This window comes from Neodiprion lecontei, chromosome 2 (assembly GCF_021901455.1).
Source record: "Neodiprion lecontei isolate iyNeoLeco1 chromosome 2, iyNeoLeco1.1, whole genome shotgun sequence".
NCBI classification, from domain to species: Eukaryota; Metazoa; Arthropoda; class Insecta; order Hymenoptera; family Diprionidae; genus Neodiprion; species Neodiprion lecontei.
This window is the reverse complement of record NC_060261.1, coordinates 1,873,616-1,900,756: the sequence shown is the minus strand read 5'-3', so window position 1 is coordinate 1,900,756 and position 27,141 is coordinate 1,873,616. Positions and strand designations below refer to the sequence as shown.

Below are 27,141 nucleotides of genomic sequence, written 5' to 3'. Positions count from 1 at the left end.
CGGGGCTCTTTGCTTCCGGGATAATCAGCTGGAGCTGTCGTTGTGGCGCCGGAAAGTAAAGTAAAGTAAAGTAAAGTAAAGTAAAGTAAAGTAAAGGGAACCGCGAGACGCGCCACGTTAAGTCAGGAATAAAATTGGAATAAAAAATATGATGGTAAAAAGACGAAGTCGAAATCGTGTAAACGAATTCTCATCACCGTTGTTGACTTTGGCGAAGGTTCAAACGGTGTCTAGTCGATTTGTATATTGATTTAGTACCAGTCCGAGCGCAAAAATCCGAGCGCGGTAGCAATCGAGGTTCGGAATGCAGCTCATCGCAACAACAGCAGCAGCATCGATAACTACTCGAACATCGTTATCCATCGGTAATATAAGTACTTCGGATCAATTAGGTCATCGCGCGGCATGAATACTCAATCAGAGACAACGCGGCGTAAGTAAGTTACATACAATCGAGGTTGAACCACCAAAGGCACGTTCGATTCGCTGAATCTAGTTCATCAGAGATTGACTGCATTGCACGCGGTGCTCGATCGCCGGGGTACCGAATTAACTGTAGTCCAACAGCGCGGTTCTCTGTACAGACAGTCGCCCACGCCAATAGCTGTCTTTGGCTTGGCGTTTAAGGGGTTACATCCAGTCAGAAGTTTTCAAAAAACGTTCTCCCGATCATTATTTTGACAGATAAAAAATATCAGAGTGAACTTCAATGTTACCCCAATATGAATATAAGTTTTGTATTCCAAAAGTCTTCCTACTGGAACAGTGAGGTCGAAACACGCGTTACAAGGACTGTAACTGGACACTGTAAGAGCCAACAACGCGTGTTTGGACTCATCTTGTCTGGTCGGATAAGGATCGAACACAATTCAATGTCACATGAAGTCTCAGAGCCATCATACAGCTTTCCGAATCATTGACCATCGCCGCAACACGAAATTCCTGACAGTGCCTAAGAGGATTTGAGTCACTGACTCGGAAGACAGGTAAGTATTATAAGTATCGGCGATGTGGGTTCTTAACTGCATGAAGAAAAACTGCGCGATTCACTGACTGATCAACTCTCTCTCGGTCGAAATGTACGTGCCAGGCATCAACACCGAATCACTCAATCATGTGACCTGAGCCAAGATACCGATGTGTAATTTGCTATCCGACTGGTTTGTTGCATGGACATGCGGTAACCGCGTGAATTTATGCAAGGTATGGTTTGTCACCGATACAACCCGCACTACTGCTAACAACAAAAACAACAACAACGCAACAAGAGCAACTTATCACGGACATACGTCAGATAGTTAGTTTCAGTCTTCACGGTAAATAACCGTTGAAAATTCCTTCCCGAATCTCGTCTCTGGTAAAACTCTTGTCAATGTGAGATAATTTCGAAGTATTCATCAGCAGCGCGTGAAATACTTCTTTTCATCTCAAACCGCATTTCCAGTATATAAGTGTAACGAAGCTTGGATATACAGGTATACAATGTACACATCCTAACAGCGAACGAGAAGAACAATAAAATTCACAACTTTCGAAACGGAATATCTTTGACCGACAGGTTCTTCAGCTTCACGGTATCACTTTTATCTCAACACCTGCACAATACAGTCCCAATAGTTGTTGAAAACTGGTACCAGGTATCCTGTATCAATGTCGCAACGTGTAAATCCAACTATGATTGGTTATCCCTTGAAATGAATTTGCTCCTATTCATCCACAACTTTTAACGATGTATAAATGACGGGTCAGTGACACGATGAAATGTTCGGATATCAATGAAGCTGTGCATATCCTGCATGCGGGACAATGGTTCGAGATGAGAAGAGGTAGGTAATGACGACTGGATATCATTATTTTGTCATTTTATTTTTTCTAAACTTCAGAACGCGGCGCAGATAGCTTTACCGTTACTGTATCACCGCGCGACTGCAACTGCAGGTAGTACGAAACCTTCGCATCGAGGTGGTGCTACCACTGATGCTGTTGTTCGTCCACCTGGCGCCCTCGCACCTAAAACCGTCCCATGATGCACGGCAGTGGGTGCTCTACTGCTGCATCGATCCCGAGAAATTTGTTTCCCGCTTCGCCCTGGCATCCCGAGAGTCTCTCGAAATATTGTTTTTAATCCGATAGCTACTAAAGTAAGTCTACCAGTTATTGACACGTTTGGAACCAATTAATGACCCTTTTATTTTCCATAATTATAAATCTACGACACAAATTGTGAATTTCCAATTGCCAGAGGGTTAGACACTGCAAATTTATTTATTTTTTTTGCTAATATTAGAACCAAGGATCAAACAGATACAACCAAAAAAGATCGATCATTGGGACAGGGTTAATAACTGGTACATTTACCTTATCGATGTACGGATATTTTACGCTCATCGCAAACTTTCTCTCTGTATATGTTTTGCTCTTTTCTTCCATATAATCGCCAAGCAACAATACGATATACATATAATTTCAAGTCGTGGACGTAGAGTATCTTGTTGTGTATATATATATTATATATATATACACGTGAGTATGCGATATCATTTGACATTTAACCACAATGCGAGAAACTCGCGTTTTACAAACGTGTAGGTATATAGGTAGGTGTCTACCTCAAACATACACGACCGCAATTTATTTTTTCCGATGTAGGATACACTTCTCGGTTTATGTTGCGGTCCAAAGAGAGAAACCCGGTGTCCCATATATATATGTATACATATACATGTTTGTATTGCGTAAAGGCCAGAATAACCGGAAACTATAATACCCTATTTCCGACTATACTTTTCTCTTCTTCGCTATTATTACGTATGGATGTACATATTTCCACACAAGGAAAATACTTTCAGCGGTTTATGATTCTTCAAAATCACACTATTCCGTTTACCCTCCTGACACGCCATTCGAAAAGATCCCTCATCGAGTTAATCTATACGTAACACATGTGCGATCCATCATATAATTCTCATTATACCGTTTTTCCAAACATAGTTAAGAAGACATGAAATAAAAGAAAATAAAATAATAAAATGTCAAGCGACAAGATTGATTTTCAGGTTACACAAATCACGCTTGATTTCATTTTAAAAGAGTATCGCAAACTATTTTGAAACGGAAGAATTGCCCTTCAGGTAAATTTTCCGCGGGTTATTTAATCAATGTTCCTGTTCGCATGAAAAATTTGCACCTAATTAGTAAAACACGTAGCGCCTACAGCGTTATTTCTGTCACCACCTACACTTATACTTCTATAAAGTCGCGATAGCCGCGGTTACGCCGATAAGTAGACGAGGTGCGGATGCGATAAGGGCGACAGAAGGCTGTTGGACCGACCACCAAGCTCTGTGCCGAAGGCCAAAGATTCGCGGCTTGGCTAGATCGAGACTTCCTCCGCGATAAAGTTGCTGGTACCGTTGAAACGGCAACCATGAATTACGTTTGTGTAAAAAGCCGCGAAACGGTGGTAAAAAATCGGAAGGCAAACCGCGAAACGACGCACTGGCAGAGTTCTATCTTCGATTGCCGTTACGCGGCTCAGCCTTCTTATCAGAGGTTATCTATTAGGAGCAAATCTTTATTACCCTACACCTAATAAATAAAAAAATATTACAACTCGGTATGTTGAGATGATTTTCACGGTATGCGGTGAAACGTGGGAAAAAATGATTGTGATAAATCTTCAATCCTTGTTATTATTGTTAAAACTTACCCGAAATATGCTAGTTTTTGAGGAGTTACATGGGTTTGAAAATTTCGTTTTACATTTTTTTTTTTTTTTATCTTATAGTACAACATGTCAAAAATATTTTCCCAAAGTTTCAAATCGATTGGAATAAAGGTTCAGGAGAGAGAGAGAGAGAGAGAGAGAGAGAGAGAGAGAGAGAGAGAGTGAGAGAGACTTTTTGGAAATTCCTCTCATTAGGCTCGACCGTATATCGTTCTTTTCTCAAAAGTATATTTCTCAAGTCGGTGGAAATTTTGCACACCTCTTCTAGATAGGATTAACTAGTAATTCGACGAAGGTTTTTTTTCCTTCGATCACAATTTATTTTACAATGCAATACATGGTGTGGATTTTACCGAAAATTGTACTTATATGCATAGGACTCTGCTAAAAATTCAAATTTCAATTCTTTTTTTCAATCCTTCGTCCAACTACAAGCTATGCTCAGCTACCAACAGAAAATATTTCGTTTTTTGATTTCAGATATAGCTAGCACGAGTTATCGTGTCCACCGCAAAAATACCGGGACCAAAATTTTTCAATGCAAATTTTATGAAATATCGTTTAAATATTCTTCTTTCATATGCCGTAAGTTTGAACAAAATAATTCTTCCATTATATATATTTTTTTGTGTTAAATTAGAGAAAACATGCTTTTCTATTAAACCTCAAAGGTTCTCACGATCTTGAGCTCAAGTCATCAAAGTCAGGAGAACTTTTGAAATTTTTTTACTCTTTTATGGCAATGACGGTCGTTTGACGATGCGTACCTGATTTGCGTGTGATAGGTGGGTGTTGTGTGCTCCGTGTGGGTGGTAAGAAGTTCGACCGGACTGGTGGCCATTGTGAGATGCGTGTGAAGGTGATCGTCGATGTCCGACGTCGGTTCGAGCAAAAGGACGCCCGGTGTCGACGGGCAAGGCGTCGGTTCAAGAAGTGATACCCTGACTCGTTCTCGGCCCTCGCTGAAACATATCAAAGCATCCCATGCATACGTTGTAAGAAAGGGTAGGTAAACAGTATGAATAAACAGAGGATTAAAATAGCCGATGCAATACGTTACGCGCATCGATGAGAACATCGACGTTTTAACGCGTAACGTAAACGGTTGCGATTACACCGCAGAGTATAACTTCGAGTATGTATTCGATACCGTGACTGTTGAGAGACAAAGTGACGTCACTATTGAGATTCCACAAATCAAGTAGGTACGCACGTATTTGCGCTGCAGAAATAACAAGCGATACGCGTGCGTGATAACGAGCGGTATAAGTGCTGAAAACGTCGAGTAAAGAAAAAAAGAGAAAAGAAAGAAAAGGTTGCCGCTGTACGCAAAAACCGTCTTTGTCCAGTCATAGCCGGCAGCTTTCTTATCTCTATCGTAGGAAAGGTGAGACCATTTAGCGGGTCTCGCATGTGAAGAGGGAAAGAGAACTTGAGTGCATTACGGACGCACGCGTACACCCGATGTCGCTGGATCTGGTTTGCGGTTGGGGTTGGGGCACTTCGTCGCATCGATCTCGTCGTCACGGCGCCAAGCTGCCCTTATTTTATCGGTTATACGGTCAGTAGAGTTTGTATACAGAAGAGGGAAAACCGATGGCGGATTGTCGCACGGAGATATGTATCCATGTCGGTTCAGGCAACGTCGAATGGTTTCGCAAATTTATCTTATTATCACAGCATATCGTCGTGTCGAACTTCGGTCGAGCCATACTTCTCACCGAATCGACATTTCGAAGCAACTCTGTCATTGGCTAAACAACGTTTTGAACCGTAGTCGTAGACGTTGGTGAATCACATCTGAGTACCAAGCGATAACAATCTCGAGCCATTATTTGCTCGAAGTTTACTCTACTCGTACAATTGAGAATGCCAAGCACTCTTTGGTGTGTAATATGCAGAATAGCAATGTCAGGAACACGCGAAATTAAACTCGTTGAACATCCTTCGGAGACGTGACTCGAGTGACAAACAGTGTCGTGTTTTCCCATTGACATCAAGATTATCTGGACCACGAATCGTTTTGACTTAGACTTCGACCGATATCACAAGCTTCTGAGTCAGGGCAATGAACGGTCAAAAGCATACGTTCCATCGTCAAAGTACAACGAGTAACATTGGAGAAGTCTGCGGTGTAGCTATAAGATTTTATGACTCCAGTAACGAGCTAGAACCAAGTCCCCGAGTTCTTTGTTTCTTCATACTTGAATATTTGTATTGCACGATTGTTCTTCATAGAACGCGTGAACACCGCTGGCAACTATCCAAAGTCTTTCAGACACTTCGTTTACGGTAAATCCTATAGTGATCCTAAATACGAGATACAGCTTGACTTTGAGCTGTGGCGACTGTTGGCAATGAGAATTAAATTGCCCGGTCGATTCTCTAATGCGCATGATGTACGTACGTACGGAGTCGAAAAAAAAAAGATAAAAACAAAACATGGAGTCCAAAGTTTAATTGAATGTAACACAAAAAGAGCTTCGAAAATTCTGAGGAATCAGGTTATAATCGGAATAATTTGCAGGTATGCGAAGTTTGTAACAAGCCCACAAGTACGCCCACTTCAAGCTCATAAATCTAAATTCGCCTGCCTTCTGCGACATAGACGGTGAATAATTAAAGAATTTGTTACCACAAGAGAGATTCTCTGAGTCACGGATTCCTCCTCGCAGTCACTGTTCATTCCCAATCACAATGTGCGAGATGAATTAAACGAGTACCAGAGCGTGACGGTTGAACGATGAAGAAAAGGGCCCGAAGCCTGTACGTATAAAGATAATCTTTTTCCAGTCTGGCTTTGTCATCGCCGATATAAACGAATACCTGGAGGGTAAGGACGACGGTCGATTTGGGAGTTGGGAATTTGGATTCCGGCTTCCACTTTGGATTGAGCGACACTGTCAACACCCACGCGAAGCATTAAACGAGACGACAGACGACGCGGGGTACGAGCAGTGCTCAATTACTGCAATTTAGATTACATCATTCGAGTTCCTCTGAGACAGACTCTGAGATGGTCTCTTTCCTCTTTCCGTTCCTTGCCCCGTACTCCCTCACCGTCCGTTGGTCGTCGATGTGTTCAAGGTTCGAGTACCAGTTAACGAATTTCAAGGACCATCGACGCCGTTTGATGTTCAGAACGGCGATAAGGAACGAGCCCAGCGCAATTAAGCCTTGGAGCATTGAAAGATAACAGTCCAACCGTCTGCGGAATTTCGCTTCTAATGAGCCGAAATTGAGATCAAGTGCTCAATTCCTCATCCCATCCACTCGACGGTTACAATTAGCATCTTCTGCACTCGTAATGCATTTATGTAGGTAGGTACATTGTACACGGTCACATCGGGTTGCACCGTAGTGACGAAAGCGCAGAGGCAAGGAGAACCCTCGGTTGCCAGCAGCGACGATTACAGAGGATAGCTAGGCTAGATTGACGAGGAAATTCAATTATACCACCTTGAAAGATAGCTGGCAAGATATTCCCCCTCTCCATTAGACTTAGCCCATGATAGTCGGAAATTCAACGTTGAGAACCGTTATCAAGTAGAATCACCGGTACATTCACACCGTATGTTCAAAATATTTGGAATTATACATCAAACGTTCACCAGTACCTACAATGCTCGTGGAATTCTGCGAATAAATTATCCTTGAGGATCAGGTGTTAATTGTTTAGAAATTTCCAGACGGTCTCTTTCACCGCCAGAAAACCCAAAGTATCATTACACTTCAAATGAGCTCGATTTAAAGAACTATTCATTGTCTTATGACGTGACAAAAGAGACGTGAATACGTATTTCTCACCATCCTGATCTTAGATTCGTTCGAAAATACTTTTCCAACAACATTCAAGTACGTCTCTCGGGTAGTTGTCAACGGAATGCGAAGCTTACGTAGAAGCTTGTGCTCTAAAGACACTGAAACATAGAGACGTATGCGAACAGGAAGCATAACGTTTGCATATCTGCATACCTAGCGAGCAAGATATTCGACCTTGAGTTACCCAAGGCGTGTCTAGGCCACAGTATAAGCTCACAGGGGAATGCGTCACGTGCCGACATGCAATTATCCTTGTCCATTGTCCTTGCGTCACATCCATGCACGCGTGCTTTATGTCAAAGGCACCGTCAGTGGTGGTGGACAGGCTTTGGATCGTTGCCGGGATGAGTTGGTTGTCAGGTTCTGTCAAACCGAACCAACCGGCTTCCGATGATGTAACACCTGGTATCCACACGCAGAGGTATACATATTAGACGTAGAACCGGAAGCCAGCTGTAGACAAACGGCCAACACCTGCAGGTGTGATCAGGAGGAGTTGGATCCACCACCAATGGAAGAGAGTCAACTCCGTACCATCATTGGGCGTTGTAGGTGCAACCTGAATACCAAGAAGAAGATCAGAACAAGACGAAGGCCTCCACGACGATGTGGTCGCTCTTTGCAATCCATCTCTGGATGCTCTCAATACGCGAGAGTCAGCTCGCGATGAGTCGATAAGTCCACTGAGGGGTTTACTTCTAGAGAGGTGTAAGAAGGCTCTACCCAAGTGTGACACCGCAGCAGTATCTCGACTCCGGTGGATCATTGGATGGGAAGACGAGAAGATGGCATGGCAGCGTTCGTTAACCGTACAACATCGGTCTCTCCTCTCTTCTTTTCTCTGGCCAATGCATCTCTCCTCTGGGTTCGTGGGTCCGACGGCACCGAAAAACTGTGAACAGAGGCATGACTCGAATCCCGTCGTGGCCTCGACCGCTCTCCATATCCATCCACCGAAGGGGGAAAGAGGAGGACGGGTTTTGTGACCGTAGGTAGTCCAAAAAACCATCTCCTGAGCGGTTTGCATGACGGTGCTGTGCTCTCTCCTCGTTCCTCTGCATATATTTTATACACACTTTCACGTGTACGTGTACATATATTCATTCGCCTGCGTCGTGCCGCGCGCTTCGCCAGAGGTTCCTTTCTCACTGCCAGTCAGCCACAGCCGTTCGCGCAGCAGGCGACTTCGACAACAATAGATGTCATAAAAGTATCTTAATAGTTACCTTCTCTGAGCAGCAAAAAAAAAAGGACCAATGGATATAGTTGTACGGATATTATGCACGGATAGTTGTTATCGACTCCAAAAATCATCCAAGAGAAATGGGTGATGATTTAGTACCTACAATTTTTGAATCTGTGGATTAGGCACACCGGTATTCAGATGATTCCAACACTATAATGATAAATGATGATCGCGTCATTAATTATTTATTCCTCCATACCACCGGATGTTTTGAAGAAAAATTAGTTGTGGGTATGGAATCGCTCACTCACGACCAAGATTTATTTATTCCTGACAAATATAGAGAGTCTGTAGTTTAATCTACGTGTCTGATGGTCCACATATACGATAATATAATGTAGGTATAACACGGGTATAATATTAATCATGCCGGCGGTCGATTCTGCAGCATCAGTCAGGTCAAAAATAACCTCCGATAAAATGGCTTCGGAAGTTCCGACGCGCGTCAGATTGAACGACCAATAAATACTTGTTAGATAGAACCCCCCCCCCCCCCCTCCCCCCTCCAGGCGATTGTGATCAACAACAATGAAGTTTGATGCAAATTAGAACGTCCAATATTCGATCAACTTATAGTGTTCGCATCGGAATGAATCCTTCCTCTCTTTCTCTCTCTCTCTCTCTCTGGATGTTAGGTGTAGACTATTCTAGATTAATTCCTTACTCTCCATTAGTGGCTGTATTACATTGTGATGTCTGTATCTCTCTTGATCACAGAGTAATTTTTCTTGTAATGCTACATTGCCACATTGTCTAATATTTTCATGTACATAAATATATCTATCTATCTGTCGATCCATCTATTTCTTTAATGTTCACATGTGCGCACAGAAACGTTTGACGAATGCGACAAATGACGCAACGACTCAAGGTCCACGAGCATGAGGCAGGTAGGTGTACACAATACATGTATATACACACATTTGTGTACACTATATATATATACAGAACGGCGTGCGGATCCAAAAGCGTGAATGCCGTCATCGCGGTAAATGGAAAACGGCCCGCGGGCCGTTGCGGCGTCATTAGAACCGGGCACACAAAGAAGAACACTATACACCAATTCTAAGCTCATCCTCGTTCCCAATTTCTTATAGGTAACCAGCCACCTACATAAGGGCCGAAGATTAGAAAGTCTACGGTGAAATCGAATATCGATGAAAACCAAGGCGCGGCCCTAACGTCTCGACAATTGCAACTTCCTTCCTCAGGCCATCAATGATACACACAATGGTTGGATAGACTCTCTTCAAGTTTTATAATGCACTTTTTCTACCCTTCTAAAGGGCGTGCAACGTCAGCCCAGTTCCCCAGTTCCTCCAACTTCAAGTCCGGAAGGACGGGGTGGGATTTGTGACATTTTCTTAACAATGGGTCGATGACTGTCGACGAGCTTTCAAGAGCGGCACGAACCTTTCCCTCCTGTTATCCGACCACCCTATACTCCTTCAAAACCTACTTTACACCCGCTCTAACGACTTTACCCGTACTCTGTACGCATGTAGTTGTATGGTCATTATTATAACTAACCGACGGCGTAAACGGTTGCACCGAAGATACGGTAAAGGACGTAGCATTCAACTCCGTGGGTCGTTACTCATTATTGCTGGTTTACCACGAGGACAAAGTTAACGTAACGAAACGTGAGGGAAATGTTATAAATATTACGCAATTTTTGGAACGACTTTTATAAGGAAAAATCGGTAACAAACAGTGTTTTAAAGTAAGATTATATTTTGTTTGTTTCTTCATCATTGTATATTATTTATCATGGTTTACTAATTTTCAGATATCCCTAAAAGTGCGAAGTAACGATTCTTCCTAAACATCTATCATTACAGTCTTGTAGAAGTTATGCACCGATTCCACATAACGAAAAATTATGAAAACTTTGACAATTTTCAAAGGATGAATAAAACTTCGTTAGATGGTTGAAAATCGGATGAATGAATATTGAGGCAAAGTCTGAGGACTATGTTGACGGTATTATTCTTCACTCAGCTTAGCGCTCATCGTAAAATTTTATTACACACTTCTCCAAGCTTTCTAAATAACACGGACAACGTAACATCGGTATGAGGGGATCGGAATGTTGGATCGGTATCAATTTTCTTTTTCAAAAAAAAAATTTCATTCATTATCAAACGTTTTTCGTAGACATTCGATTATACAACTTCAAAATTATCATATATGTACGTTTTGACTAACGGATATGATGTTGCAATTGTTGTCTTAATGGGCGTAACGTCACTTTAACATCATTAATAATTAGAATTCTTCCTTTCAATGAATAATGAATCCAACTTACACACCCCAGGTGTATACTGTATACTTTATACATATATACCTACACACCTAGGTAAAGTAACGCCCTTTTGAAAGCGTTCAATATCGGCCGGTGGCCGGGAAGACCATTAACGGTATGTGTCGAGGATACTGCACGTGAGAAATACAATACACCTCAAGTGGCATGAAAGTTATCGCAATTTCCGTGCTGCAAAAACATAAATGAGGCAAGAAAAAGTGTACAGAACGAAGAGAAGCGAAGTCGAATCTTTTCCGATCGATCGTCGAACGTTTATACAATACAACGAAATTACGCATCGCTTTCAACAAAATCATGTTGTACGCAATGTATACAAAAATGCGAACAAATTATTCATTAGACTCGATGCAACTAGATGCGCGTGGAAAAATCATTAGAAAAGAGTTAGATTCAAGTCGAGTAAATATGAGGACGTTACTAAATTCCTGAATAAATTTCCAGCGTACATACAAAAAAACAGTTTTATCATTGTCAGAATTTTAGTAAAAAGATTACATAAAATTCGATCTCTCGGTACTTGGGGAAGAATAAAAATCCCGCTGAAAAATCATCAAGCAAGAAATTTCCCTGAATCCTTAAAAATTCCTCTTCTCTGATATCTGACCAACAGGTGAAACGTCGGTTAACACCTTCTGCGGACTATTTACAACGAAGATAATTTACAAAACTGTACCGGGTTTTGATAGCGATCTGTTTTTTACCATGAGCCAACAATGACATTCCTCGTAAGCAAGGAGCTCCCTTTTTCGCCTTGTAGGAGGAACGAGAAACGGGAGAAACGGGAATCCAGGAAAGAAAGGACAATGAAGGGGTGACCGAATTGTGTGTCAAGATGGCGGGTATCCATGGCAACCTTGCAGTGATATTTCACGCGTTTCAGTATCACGGTTCCGTCCCGTTCGTTTCAACCCAACGAATTTTTCCTGCCCTCCACGAATTGCTGGGGCGAAAAAATCCCCAGAGGCTCAAATTATCAGGAAAAATAAAACTCGAGCCGATTCGTGAATTGCATATGCTGAGCTTTTATCCTCAAATCTGACAGCCCTGGATATAAAACACGAAATTCGAAGGAAGGTTTCCGACAATAGGTGGTTGGGAACTGGCGTCACTTTGGAAACTCGAACCCAGTTCATTCTTTCTATTCCAGTAAATGGAATTTTCCCGAAAGTTATAGGCAGGAAATTGATATAACTTAAAATTAAATCCAACGATGTATGAAAGAGTGAGAACGCAAAGTGTGTAAATTCAATGATGGCGAGTATCATCAGATAACTTTCGGTGAGCCTGCAGGCCTGTGGCTTATGCATATAAAATACGTTGTACCGACATAACTCAACGATACCGAATGAATAAACAATCAGAACATACGATACCGGAAATACGAATTATAGCCCTGAATGTAAAACAACTCGTTCACCCTCGTAAATTGGAGAGCAATCGAGTTATTATTTTTTTTTGTCGCTATTGTATAAATAAAAATCTCTTCGTTCTAATAATTAAAAAAACCGATAATAGCATCCCACATACCTCAAAGAAGACGTAACGATCCTAGTTTCGAAAAAACTTGAAATACTTCGACAAGAAATCCAAAATCACTGGAACAGTTCGTTTGTTGTTTTTCTTTCTTTTTTCTTTTTTAAATCGACACGTTCGGCCTGTAGATCAGAGAGACGATGTTTTTCACCCGATGAATTCGTCGGTTCTTCGCACTGACCCAGAGATATTAATTTCGCTGGGATAAACAGGAGAGAACAAAAACCGAGGAACCGAGGGGTCAGAGTCAAGTTTTGGGTAGGGGTGGATGGTCAGAGAGAGAGAGAGAGAGAGAGAGAGAGAGAAAGAGAGGGAAAAGGGGCAAGAGGGGGTTGGGAGGGGGGGGGAGGGAAGAGGAGGGAAAATATGAGAGCACACGAGATTAATCGAGCACCGATGCAATACTACGTGTAGCAAGTATCGAGAAGTGTATGGTTATAATATTGCGAAACGAATTAGCGTATCGACTGCTGAGAGAATGGCAATTTTATTTTTTATTCTTCTTCTTCTTCGTTTTTTTTTTTTTTTTGCACAAGCGATTGTTTTTTCCTTATCGCGGTGAATTTTTACACGTACACACTAACGAAACGCGCGACGTTTGCTTTGGCAAACCGAGGGGGAGAGACGGGGTTCACAATACGACCACCACGTACAGCGTCAAGTCGGACCTGCAGGGTCGGACTGAGGCTCTTTTACTCCGTAACGTTCAACCACGCCTGCGTGTTGTTGATGCTTCGGAATTTGGCCACGCGGCGCCACCTCACGGTCTTCTACGTTGTACGTACCCCACCCTTCTGTTTGATTCACGTCTATGGACGCATTTTCTTCTTCATCTTCTTACCTCTGGCAAGGAGGATGATATCCCAGTTTGATATCACCGATTCGATTTCATTTTTAATACGTTATAGCGGATTGAAAACTGAGCAACGCGTCTCTCTTTTTTTTTACAAGCCATTCAACACTTCAAAGGGGTAGAACCATCCTCCGAAGTAAGGCATGTAGAGGGACGATTTAACAGTTTCAACCACAAGAACATAGTATTTTTTTAACCAATCGAACTGGAAAATTTTTCTCATAACGAGAAATGAAAAATGTAATTTTATCGATTCAGAAACAGAAAAAAAAAAATACTTGGCGCTTATAGTTTTTAGTCAGATACATCATATTACAAAAGATAACAAATCGGAGAGATCTTCCTTGTGAGAAAACTCTGAATCGATACTGTTCTGATGGTCTTGGAAGATGTAAAGCGTTAACGAGAGGTTGAAAAGACAATACCGAGATTCTTGTACTTCGAATTAATCAACTTTCGGTAGTGTAACGAATAAACGTCAGAATTCTGACGAGCCATTCACTTGCAAATTATAAACTGAATGTTTCCAATTAATTTACTTTGATTTCGAGTGATTTCTACAGATTTTTACCTTATTATATAATTTTTATTCGTTTTCAATATCACCCCTGATTTCTACACGATTTTCATTGACTTCCGGATTCGATAGAATCACAAATAATCAATTGATATTATTATTGGGGTATCCATAGAAATCAATAAAATATCATTGAATTCAAATCATTTCAAAAAAATACTCGGTCATTCAAGTTTCTATGATATAAATATTGATTTTCAGCTATTGAATTGATGACCTCGTTAAGTGTGTATGATATATTCCCCTCCCAAGACTTGAATAAAAACATGTTACACTGTCGAAAAAACAAATTTGTCATCGTAAAATTAGTAGCTTTTTCATACTATAGAATTAATATAGACCCTTTACACTCCGTTTACCGAATCGGAATCTGATTCAGCTCTTTCTTCATTCATTCTCAAGGTAGAAGCACGATCATCGTAAATTACCGATGAGTTTAATGCTGTATATCTAAAAATATCGATCTCCACGTATCTGAAACGCAAAAAAGGGTTTAACAGTCCCATTCTATACGTAATTCTGACCGAGAACACTATAACAGATATTCCTTTAACGCAGAAAAATAAGATAATATATTACATACGTCAACGTCGAAATCGACTAGGACACCCCCTTAAACGAGTTTTAGATAGACGGCAGGTGAGGTATATTATATCGCAGTTCGGAACGCAGTCGTGTCGCTGCCTGATCTAGTTCAAACGAAAGTCTTAATCGAGTTGAAACCCGGAGGATATACGTGTATATACATGTATATATGATATATATATATATATATCATATATATACATGTATAGATCCATACAGACCGAGAGTCGAAGTTTAATTAAATTACTATAAACAAGTTTGTAGAATTCCGTGTTATAGAATCCGGAGGACGTTGCGCAATCCTCCTTCCCTGCTACTCGTTTTTCTTCTTCTTCTTATTCTTGTTCTTGTTCTCCTTTTACTTTTCCAATAGGTGTTTGATTGAAAAACTTCTGTTTACGTACAAATTTTTCTTTCGCGATCTTGCCAACGGATATTCAAAAAAGAAATTACACCTCTTTGTAATGCGAGTTTTATACGTTACGTAACAACAACAACAAAAAAAAAAAAATATATATATATATATATTGAATATAATTACAAAAACGCCGAGAGATAAAGATAACATAGTTTTTCTTTCTCTATTTCGCGTGCGGTGGTTTGTTAAAGAATAGAACAAAGTATAGGAATTCTGGGGTAAAGAAATAAACGTTAAAAAATAATCTATAAGGTATAAATCGAACAAATTATACGATTGAAAAAAAAATCCTTCGGCATTTTGAGTGCATGTAATCCGGCAGCGAGTGAGTTACGGCTTACGGGTTTAATAATACAACCGTGTTATTTACAATCGTGAATCATTCGTAGGTATACGTGTATGTAAAATGAACGAAAGAAGATTGGCAGCGCGTAAGATAACGTTGGTATTTTTCGAACCGGTTCTGTTGCTGGTTATGATGCAGGCTCGAAATACGTGTGCAACAATTCGTAGACCCACATAAAAAGCGTACAAATCATCTTCCATAAGATATCATAATATCGATACCAATAATAAATATACTCAACACCTATATCCATCCTTTATTATTATAATCGTCAATAATTTATTAATTATATATTATAATTTAATGTTTAATAATAATACGAAGATTCCTTTGAAATTACGCAATAATTGGTTCGCAAAATACGTGTGCGATTAGATTTAACTCCGACTGATCGTGAGATCTACTTTGTTACTTTTTATAGGTCGAAGAAAAGATATCGATGTAATTAATACCTTACGTCCAATAAGTAATTACGTGCATAAAGTCAGTCTGTAATACGCGATTACCTTGGTCAGAGTGCAACATGCCACGGTGATATGAAATAATTGATTGCACTGCGTCTTATTGAGCAGGAATAATCCTTGTTTGCAATAACGAAAATAGTCTTCACATTTGAACAATGAAAAAAAATCTATATATATAATAGTATATTTTTTCCCCTTCGAGTTATGTTCATTTCATAAATTTTGTTTATCGTCAGAGGGTGAGGAGAGAGAGAGAGAGAGAAAGAAAGAGAAACGATTCATCGAATTTCCTCGTCTACAATCTATAATCTATATATAATACGATAATGAACGATTATTACTGCAGGAGTAAATATGTAGGTCATTTTTTTTTTTTTTATTGTCCTCTTATCACTCGTGTCCGATATCAATTTATCGACAGATTAATCGAACCATGAGTATTGACCACCCATTATGCCTCAAAAATGAATACTTCAACTTGTAAGAAAAACAACAAACAATAATTCTTGTTTAGTTAAGCGGCAGAAGAACAATCGTTGCTCTGCGCATGATATTTAATGGCAGACGAATTGCCGTAATGGAATGCCCCATATATACATATATATAATATCCATGCAGCATGCGATGTGCGCAGCCGTTGATTTTCTCCCTCCTGACCGACCGACTGACTGACTGACTGACTGACTGACTGAACGATCCATCATTTCTCATCCGTCATCGTGAAAAGTGGGACAAAGAGGGCCTCTTTCCACGTGATTCGATATTTATAACGTCTTTTCACCATATTCTCTAATTTGTATTCTTCGTTCAACAGATTCCTCAAGTATAATGATAGGTGTAATTATTGCCTAGTTTTCTTTTTTTTCATTTAATTATTTTTGTCACAGTTGAAAAATAAATGTTTCAATTAAATTGTTCGAGATTTTGATGATAGATTTTTCCTAGACAATAACATTTTCAGCTAATTGATGACATTTGCATCTAAAAAATTCCACAGGTTTTTTATACTGTATCTTATAGATTTTCACTCACTGAAACCGGGAAAAATACTGAAAAAGATCCATCACGTCACGTCACGTTTTTTTTTTTTTTTTTACCTCGTGTTTGTAGCTTCATTTAGAGTGAAACTCTCGTTTAATTCGAAATCTGATATCCAATTCGTGATTCTAAAAATCCTATGCAAAAAAGGGATTTCTTACTTCCATTTAATATAAGTTAGAGCGAGGCTCACGGATAAATACAAACAGGGAAAGAGAAAGTGGAAAGCGTAGATCGTCCTCGGAGGTGTATCAAAGAGAAAAAGAAAAGGTTTCACAGGCGAAAAGAATGAACACGGAATATTAAATACATTTCGTAAAGAAATTGTTTTTTTAATTTTATAAGAAATATTTTTTAGTTAATTGTAATAAAACGGTGGTGTCTTTTATTATTTTTATGTGTTTTTTTTTTTACGCAAACACCTTGTATTTTGCAATAATACTGTACGCGACGGAGGAAAATGGAAGTAATTTGTGGATTCGGCAAACTCGAAACATAATATTTACCAAAACCCATAAAAAATATTTATTTGCAGACCTGTGTAATCCTCATAATTATACTTACTCGGTTTCAGGGGCGACGAGGAGAGCAGCCGAGCCGTAGGTGTTCGGTGTTGGTAGTCGTCCATTGTGCTCGTGAAAATGGTTATTTTCCGGCTCCTCTTGGACGGGTGTCTCATAGACGAGTGTCTCGACCATCGATCCTTTGCTAGAGCCAAAGGAGACCCTGAAATGCGGACAGGATAATTATAGCTCGATGATATAAACGTCAAAGAGACGAACGGCGAAGGAAAAGTCGAATAAAAGAAAACCTTACAAATAACAGAATCGTTTGAGAATTATTTTTTCAAGTTTAATAGGATAAACTGATACCGAGTAAATGCGGTTGGCTCATCTGTGTGATACGGCACTTGAATAGGCAAAGTTGAAGATTTTCTTAGAAAAATTGCAGATTGCCGGTGATTATATTATACGTATACATGTGTATATATTCAGGGGTGAAGGAAAAACGTTTACATAGAATCTCTATTTTTATCCCGATTCGTTTGTTATTCTATTCCAAAACCTTTGGAACTACTTGCTTATGGCTTCTGGATTTTCGGTCATTGAGAGAAGAAGCTGAATAGTGGATACCGCTTTTAAAAAATAGAAAAAGGAACAAAAAAATATGAGGTTCAACGATGCATTTTTAGAAAAAATCGATGTTTGGAATCGCTGAGCTAGTTCAAATAAACCGCAATAACGCAAAGCATACTGAAATTTTTTAAATCCAACGCAAAGAAAATCGTTAACATTTTTCAAAGAACTGTGATTTTCGTTAACGATAAGCGAGGTTTTGTCAATTTTAACCCTTGGAAGCGTACATTTTTGTACAAAGATTGTCGACGTCACTGATCTCAAAAATAGGGTCAATCTGAGAAATTTTCAAAATTTAAAATAGCGGATCAAATATCAGCGAACAGGATCAATTTTTATATTTTCAGTCCGCCATATTGGATCCGCTATTTTGAATTCTGAATTTTGAAATTTTGACGTCAGCTTCGTTTTTAACGTTCCCAGAAACCCCAAGATTACTGAGTTCCACTTGTCTAGTCCGCATAACCTTCCCACAATTACATTTATTCTATAAAAACAGGTATTTTCAATCCTTTGTTTATTTATAGCGCTCGCTATATTCGCGGGATAATCATAATTCCTCTTAAAACATCAACATTGACATCTGCAAGGCCCGATTACGCAAAAAAAAAAAAAATAAAATCAAAATTGCCAGCGACATCTCAACAATTGAATGTAAGTCTTGACTAATCGATTCTAAATAGTTGTCTCATACGTGGATCGAAACGATCGGATCGAACATACGTTGCAAAAAAATGAGTGAAATCGTAATTTAGAGATCGTCATTCGAATCTGCAACACCCGTCTCTGACTCAAGTCGCTGGCGTTCTCTGGCGGGGAAAGTCGGAAGCTGTCGAAGCGCGGGTGGGTGTCAAAGTCACGTGACTTTGCGGCTCGACACGTGGCCGAGTATGTAATTCGTCAACTCTCTCTCTGTCTCTGTCTCTGCACTGTATCGTCTTCCGTACGTCCCCCGATGCGCCAGTTTCGGGCTGCAATGAGCTGCAATGCGCTAATCCGCCGGACGCGATCCGAGTCGTGTAATTAAACGTTGCGCAATCCCGGGGCAATTAACGCGGCCCTAATTTGAATCCGTCGCTGCCAGATCCGACGCTCTGCGATCTCACAACTCATCAAGATTAGAATTTGCAACTACAGAAGTTTGTTAAAAGGATAGTTACTTTGCTAAGGAATTGGAGATTGCTTAGTTGATGTACAGTTTCAATCAGTTATACGATATTCAAATTCAACCTCGAATACAATTTCTTTTATTTTCAAGTAATTTGAAAGACAACAAGCGGCTTTAGACTGGCCACGAGCCAGCCCTCGAACTTCCCATTCTCACACTGCAGGTTCCAAGTTTATACAGAGAAAAAAAGGACAATATCCAATTCGAATTTCGAACTACAAAGTCAGATTCGTTATCAACGATTTTAGAGCCTTCGGTTACTATTTTACATGAAAATATGACGTTTTTTTTAAATTTCCAACCACTATAATGGATCCGACATTACAAATTTTGGAATTCTGACCTTCGGTTCGTTATCGGTGACCCAAAAAACCTCACGTTACCAATTTTCATTCAAATCCATTCAGCCATTCTCAAGATATAATTTTTATTTTATGTATTGGAATTTTGTTATTTAAATAATTGAGAAAGTATTAAACCGATCAAAGCCAAAATCTAATCCCTGTATAATCCATGTTCGGAATCCATGTATACATACCTATGTCTCGATGCATTATTCAAGACAGTAATTGATCTTGTCGAGGAAAAAAAAAAAAACATTGACAAGATCCTCGTCACCGTGATTTACGTATTTGCAAGAAATGCAAACGAAAAATTATTCTTCGGTCAAACAACTGTAAAAAAAAAAAGCAAAACAAAAAACTGTACAATAATTCAATGTTGTCTAAGACAGAACAAACAACTTTGCAAATCAATTTATGTACAGAAAAAAATCCATACCTTTGTAATCATTCTTCTCAATAACTGAATTCTTTAAATCAAGCCATAAAATAAAAGTTTAGTTTTCAGTCAATTCGACTTTCGGAAATTGCGTGTCACTTCGAGACTTGAAAAAGAATTCCTGGAATTTTCGAGACTTTGTGGGATTTCATCATCAGAATTCCATTCGTATATTCTATAAGACTCTACGATATTGCACAAGGATCCTTACGACATGATTTTCACCGGATTTTCATTCCACTCCATGTGATTTCATCAAATTTCACAAGCTTCCAGATTCCACTGATATTAATTCCGATCATGAACAAACAGAAATATTGAAGCCACAGTTGCAAAATAATTTTTAAAAAAATCTGTTTCAGCGAATTTGTTTATTGTTTGAACGAATCCTGAAGTACCTATACTTTTTTTTTCAAGCAAATTTGGGATGAAAAGTTGTTTGCAGCTTCAGTATTTTTACTTTCTAGGATTTCTATAGTAAACTCATTGTCCCTTGATTTATTTGATACTCTATTACGTTCGACTAAATCGCAATCGAACTGCCAAAAAGGATCGATTTCCAAGTCACGAACCTAGAAGAAAAGGCGACCGTGGAGTTTGCAAACCGGTCGGGTTGGAGATGAGACTCGTCCAGGGCCGGCGACTTGTAATATTTTCAGGTATGGAGTTCGTTGTAGAAGTGGGAAGGAAAGGGGGGTTGTTCATTTGCTTTATCACAGTTAAATGGTATTTTGATTAACGTTGTATCTTTGGATTTCGAAACATGTTAACCTCATTTATACATAATTTTTCAATAAAACCAAAAGTAGCTTGAAGTTCAACATTTCACTTATTCACGACGGAGACTCGATTGATCTCTGTCACCATTTTTCCCCGAATTCAAAGTATCGCTGTGTCAATGAATCTAGATACCATTATCAATCAAAGACATGAGTCTTCAACCTCTGTAAAATGAAAAAATGTCCATACCGCAATGCGAGACGATGCTGGGACGAATGGATAATTCTCTCTCTCGAAAGAAAAAAGGAATTAAATTTTTGGATGCAATGCAAACGAGTAAAGTATTTTACAGAACATAGATACGCAGAAAGTTCGAGGCAACGAACCTAACTGACTCAACAATAATCTTGGAAAGTTTTTAATTTGATTCCATTCGAGTCTTCGCCTACCAATAACGTCCAATCTGCAGTTATATTTCCCCACTTTTCCCAGGCGTGGAAACTCCGTACTCAGCATACATCAAGAACGGATTACTCCGACAATAAGGCGACGGCGAAGATTCAAGATTGCTCGAACCCTTCCAAAGTCGGCAAGGAGCTAGTTACAAGGCATCGGGCGATTCCATCCACGTAGAGGACGACAACGGTGTTGTAGGGTAGGTCCGGGTCGTTCGGGTTGGAGGTCGGGGTCGAGGTCGAGGTCGCCGCCGCCGAGACGAACGGTATCGAGCGGCGGGAGCGAGTCTTTCGCGAGGGATGCTTTGCAGCATTGTTAGCGTCTCTCCTCTACGTGTGTATAACCAACGACGACGCCACCACTAGCAGAAATAGACGAGAAATTTCGCCAACCTCAGGCACGTATCTCAAGTAAATCGTGCCCGGGTCAGGCTTCATCTCGAACCTGCTTTCGTTCCAATATTCCCACATTCCCCAACCCCGCGAAAAAAATACACGTCGAAATGAATTCCGGGGCAACAATATTTCTCGAGAGATATATTTATTGGCGCTGCGGTGACTTCAACTCGTCGTTCTTCATTATTATCTTTTGTTTTTTCTTCGCTAACAATCGCGTGTCTATTTTCATATTTGGCTAGGACTAGACGGACGTATAGTTTATAACGTCTATAACATACCGCTTCCCGTTTATTATTTATACACACGTATACCTACGCTATAAGATATTTAGAAACTGCACGTCATAGAAGTGTACGAAAGGAACTTTCGCGCGCATTAAAATTTGGCTCGGTTCCCGGGACCGATCGCATCATTTTGCGGTATCCTCAACACTAAATATAAATGCTTCACTTACTACATGCGGATACATGCTCCGCATGACCGTTCTTCTTTTATATACCCCCACTACGTATGAGAAGTCAACGATCACTTGTGGCATAAATTATTCAATTGACTTTACAACTGTCAACGGTCATCTCATTTGTCATAAGTATACGCAAGTATATGAGCTTTCAGGCATGTGCATGATGATGATGGTTAAAAACGTACATTGTAACGAGTTGAAACCTTGAACAGTTTGAATAAAACAATAAACTTAACAGGTTACACCAAGCATAACCACACCCTTCGAAAGTGGATACATCATGTTTTTGAATGACGTCATCACCGTCCGAAGTATTTTTCCTCAACGGAATCATTCAATATTCCATCGATTCGTCGCAACGTCTGCGGTCGTCAGCAACAGCTCAGGATATCGGAGAATTGAATTGAATTTTGGTCCGATTAAAGCCTTGAACCAGTATTGGTCATCGGTGTTTCAGAGACCACACGTATGTACGTTTATTCATTAGACGAAGGCTCAGAGAGAGAGAGAGAGAGACGGAGAGTTTTAAATCAATCAGGTTGCTTTGGTGCAGGTAGATATCATGATTGTAAAGGTATTATAGAGCGAGAGAGAGAAAGAAAGAGTAGGTAGTGCAGCCCGAACCCGAACCGACTGTTCGGCTGGTTACAGCCAAGTACCTGTGCACCACATGGATAACGATATTCACGCCTGAAAGGTCAAAGGTTCCGCCGATCGCAGCCTTTCGCTTCTCCTCCACCCACGATTTGGAACGTTAACAGTAGACATCCAGCAAAATCAGCTGCAGCAGGTATGAACGTACGAGGATGTAATTGGTCAATGGTTCTGTCCCGAGTAGTATGGGTCATTGAATCAATGGTCACCGATAATATACATTTATAGGTACGTACGTATACCAACGCAGGTCTCTGTCAGCCATTATAAACACGGTGTATCCATCGTCGTAATTTATGAACGCGTCCAAGTGTGGCACACGCCTTTACCCGACGTATCTGCCTCTATGCATGTGTACCGTACATGTGGCTAGGTACTATAGTCGATGGTGGTGGATGGAGGGACGCGTGGGAGTTCGAGGCCACGAGACGCGATCATCGCGAGAAGCTTTACGGACACCCTCATGCCGCATGTCTGACGTAACTGATGGACCCTCTGGACGAGTTCGTTTCCAATATTTTTTTTTTGGAACGAGAGAGAAGAGAGCAGCCTTTAGTTTTTGTCAGTAGAATAATTGATGAAGTTGTACTGTTACATACGCTGATTAGTCTCGAACAAATATTGCGATTTTGAATCAATCAGATCCATACGGTAAAATCATTCCGTAAAAATTGTAGAATGGTTTCTCGACTATCATGATAAAAGAAATGATGTTTTCGAAACGATTTTATTATACCAGATACTTTTATAATTGTGTGTGTTTCTTTTTTAACACCCGAACTTCCAATCAGTTGGAAACGAAGCCTGAGATTTCGTTCGATTTAACAAGGAGAGTAAGTTTCTCTGATTGTGCAGAGACAAAGTGTCCTTCTCACAGTCGAAATGATATCGAGTTACGCCAAAGTGGTGCTCGTCGTGTTGCAGCCTGCATAGGGTAGGAGGTGTATAAGGTAAGGTGAGACGGTTGTCCACAGGTTTGTCCCTGACCCGACTGCACGATGGGCGGTATTAGTGCAGCAGCGTGAACGTCGCAACGATCAACCCACACTGTGAAGATATTATATGAAAACACGGAGCGCACATGACTTGGAACAACTGCTTATAGAATCGTCCGAGACCAAATCCAATATACATATTTGTGGAACACCCGTTAAGCTGTAGGTACCTTAGGTTGTATACGATCCCTGTGTAACACACTGTATAATGTCCGCGTGCGCCATTGGTACGTGACTAATTATACACCCCGATCGTGGTACAAGTAGTGGTAAGAATTTGCAAAAAGGGAGAAAGAATCAATGTGACCTCGTACCTCGTCTCTCTCCCCCTCTTCGGGACGGTGTTACTATTTCGCCGAAGGAGTTTGACGAGTGTGCTGCAGCACCTATACACTCCTCTATTATACATGAGAACGAAATTGGCGTAGCTAAACGAGCAAAGTATAATTACCAGCAGAATTTTTAAATGGTCGTCAAGAGAGATAAAAGAAAAATAAGAGTACAAGTTGGTGAAAAAAATAAGTAAAAAAGATACGTATCCAGACCAGAATTAGCCAGTACGTATGCTAGATGAGTGTGCAGGCAGGGTGTAACGGATAGACACATACCTTGCTTGGAGTGTATACATAGGTATATAAAGTAGGTGCAAGAGAAGAAGACCGTGAAATGCACATAGCTCTGGCGGGTATAACAGCTACCTCTGTTACGCAACGTAGTATACATGTATATAAGATATACGTACATTATGGCATGCACGTAGACAGACGTTTAGCTTCACTCGGTTGAACTTGTTCAAACTATTCAGAAACACACGGCACGCTTGGCCTGTGGAGAAGGGAGAGGATCCAGTCCGACTGCACAGTTTTTACAAACTTTGTGTATACACAGAATCTTCAAACGGAATTCATAAACATCGTGAACTTTTCGAGGTTCGTTCGATGCATGGGAGGATTTTCGTAAAAGGAATGACGAGATGCGTTACGATCACTGATCACACCTGGCACCACCAATTCTTGACACAATAAATAAGAAGATAACCTTTGCTTGATGAAAAAATTCGCTCACCAAAAAATCTGCCTCAAGTATGACTGACGGTGATGATGAGCACCGGCTTGCCGAAGACGGTCTTGGGAGGGAGAAGAAGGAACTATAACTGGGTCCAGATCGCGACTCCTTCTCTCTCCTGATGCTACGTGGCAAGTAGATATACGTATACCATAATGTTCCCTTTCCGCACTGTAGAATTGAGAAACTAGCCAATCAGAAATAGCGATTATGCGTGCAACTCGTTACCACGAGTAACGCTAAGACAGAGGCGCACGATTATCCTCCTCTCTTTTCTCCGAGATACCGCAAGACGTAGCGGATTTCGGCTGGGGAATAGATACGGACCGAACTAACCGCTGGTTTGACGTGCTAATCGAGCACTCTGCGACGACAAACTATAAACTCGTTTTGTGATTTACCAACCTAGCAAAAGCTATAAATTTTACTCCGCAAAGTCTCGTTGATTCGATTTATATGGAAAAACGGAACTTGTTTCTGTCATTACTTCTTTATAATTCATTCCATTACGAAATACAATGAAGCCCATTATTTCCCATGGTGATTTTCTTACAACAGAACGATTCTCGTACGATGGGACAAATCCATAGGTGGGCAGGTAAGTCTAGCGTGTAATCAACCTTTGACTGCGTCATATCGAGTTACAAATAAGATTGGAAATCCGATCTCCTATCGGCAGCATGCATGGTTCTCTCCTGCGTTTCTGCTCCGTCGATACATCGCTCGGGGTTGGAAGACGAGTGACTAATGAGGTGCTTTCAAAGTGCAGGATTACACTCCATTATCAACTTTGGATATCTTGTTAGTAAGACGTTTGTAATATTTGACTACCTACCCAGAAGCCCACATATTGAACAATGGTGTGATTGTTGACTCTATAAGCCTATTTCTAATCACTTGCCTTCCAATTTACCCAACACGCGTAGGTGTCAGCTCACAAAAGACACCGGATCGCGTTCATTCACGCGGCTGAACATATGTGTACCAATTTTATACCAACTCGAGCGAGAATTTCAAGTGTGAATCAAACACGCGTGAGTGGTAGTTGCCACGTGTATGTTTGGGCCCTTCTTTTTCGACGACGGTCGCCTGTTGAACTTTGTTCTTCCACTTCTTCCACTTCTTCTTCTTTCTTACTGTATTTTATTCGTCGTTTCAACCTCGCATAAAATTGGGCAACGATCACGTAATGTTTAGTCTACCGTAAGTATGTATAAATACGGACCAACTGTACGAAATGTATTATACCTACAATACGGAGATGACGGGGTTTCAGTTTTTGGTAAAAATGTCACGCGTTGACGACCCCGAAACTCGCTGCGCGGAGCTCGTATAATATGTTGAGAAACTCGGGTGAATAATGTACCCTGATACAATCTTCTACTTTTTTGTGTACATTTAATAAGCATTGTACATACACCTATACTACTCGCACGCCTATCGAGGCGTCTGCCACACTCTTCCAGTATCCAGTATACCTTCTCACAATCAGCGAGTGTGCTGGTTCATCAAAGTCGAGAGCTAAACCACTTCTTATTTCTTCCTTTCACCCGTGACGACGACGTCACGCTTAGTTGTTATCCTAACTTCACACGCTACATATTTTTTCCCGTTCCAGCCTGCAAGGAAGTCACCAAGTTTTTCATTTTCTTCCCGTTTTTTCTCAACCGTAATAAAAAAATATTTTTCCGTGCTTTGACCATAAGTTCATGTACAATAGAACTTGTAAAATGGATATTATCAAAAGGAACGAAAACAAGGTAAAACATAACCAGACTACTACAGTGTTGACACTTGAAATAGTATATTTCAGAGCTGAACAACTGGGAAATCCTATTTCGCGTTCGTATCATCCTATTATAGATCCCGTTCTTCGATAGAAATGTAGTCCTAGTATCGACCTGCAGACGTACCTCGGCTTCTATATTGTGTCAAATTTCAAACAGCTGACCGACAAGGAGGGTATCTCAGGTCTATCTCTCCGATTTGATTTCTTTTGTAATATGTTATAGTAGACTAAGAACTGAGCGACTTTTTTATTCGCCATTCAACACTTCGAAGGGGTAGAACCATCCTCCAAAGTAAGGCACGTTAACGGGCGGTTTGGCAGTTTCACCCACAAGAACGTAATATTTTTTAACCAATCCAACTGGAAAAGTTTTCTCATAACGAGAAATGAGAAATTAATTTTTTTAATTTGAGAAAAAACAGGAAACTGTCAAATCGCCCCTTGACATGCCTGCCTTAGTTTGGAGAGTGCTTTCGACCTGTCAAAGTGTTCAATGGCGGATAGAAAAAAATACGCGTCGCTTAGTTTTTAGTCTCCTATAACATATTACAAAAGAAATCAAATCCGAGATATCGACCTGGG

At 40.3% G+C, this 27,141-nt stretch overlaps 1 protein-coding gene and 1 long non-coding RNA gene across 5 annotated transcripts in view; one reads left to right on the top strand and one right to left on the bottom strand.

Annotated features, from left to right (window-relative positions):
* LOC107222290 overlaps positions 1-27,141 on the bottom strand; it is a 66,019-nt gene that overhangs the window by 22,874 nt on the left and 16,004 nt on the right. For all 4 annotated transcript variants that reach the window (XR_006902853.1, XM_015661580.2, XM_046731504.1 and 1 more), the window contains 2 exons: positions 17,500-17,661; positions 4,495-4,689 (listed from right to left, as the gene is read on the bottom strand). Coding sequence is in view for 3 of the 4 variants with exons in the window: in XM_015661580.2 (XP_015517066.1) it covers positions 4,495-4,689; positions 17,500-17,661 (357 nt within the window). In the remaining variant the exon portion in view is untranslated. The remainder of the gene's footprint in view (positions 1-4,494; positions 4,690-17,499; positions 17,662-27,141) is intronic.
* LOC124292902 lies at positions 22,184-23,438 on the top strand. The gene is made up of 3 exons (XR_006902859.1): positions 22,184-22,526; positions 22,610-22,846; positions 22,939-23,438. It is a non-coding gene; the product is annotated as an uncharacterized LOC124292902 (long non-coding RNA).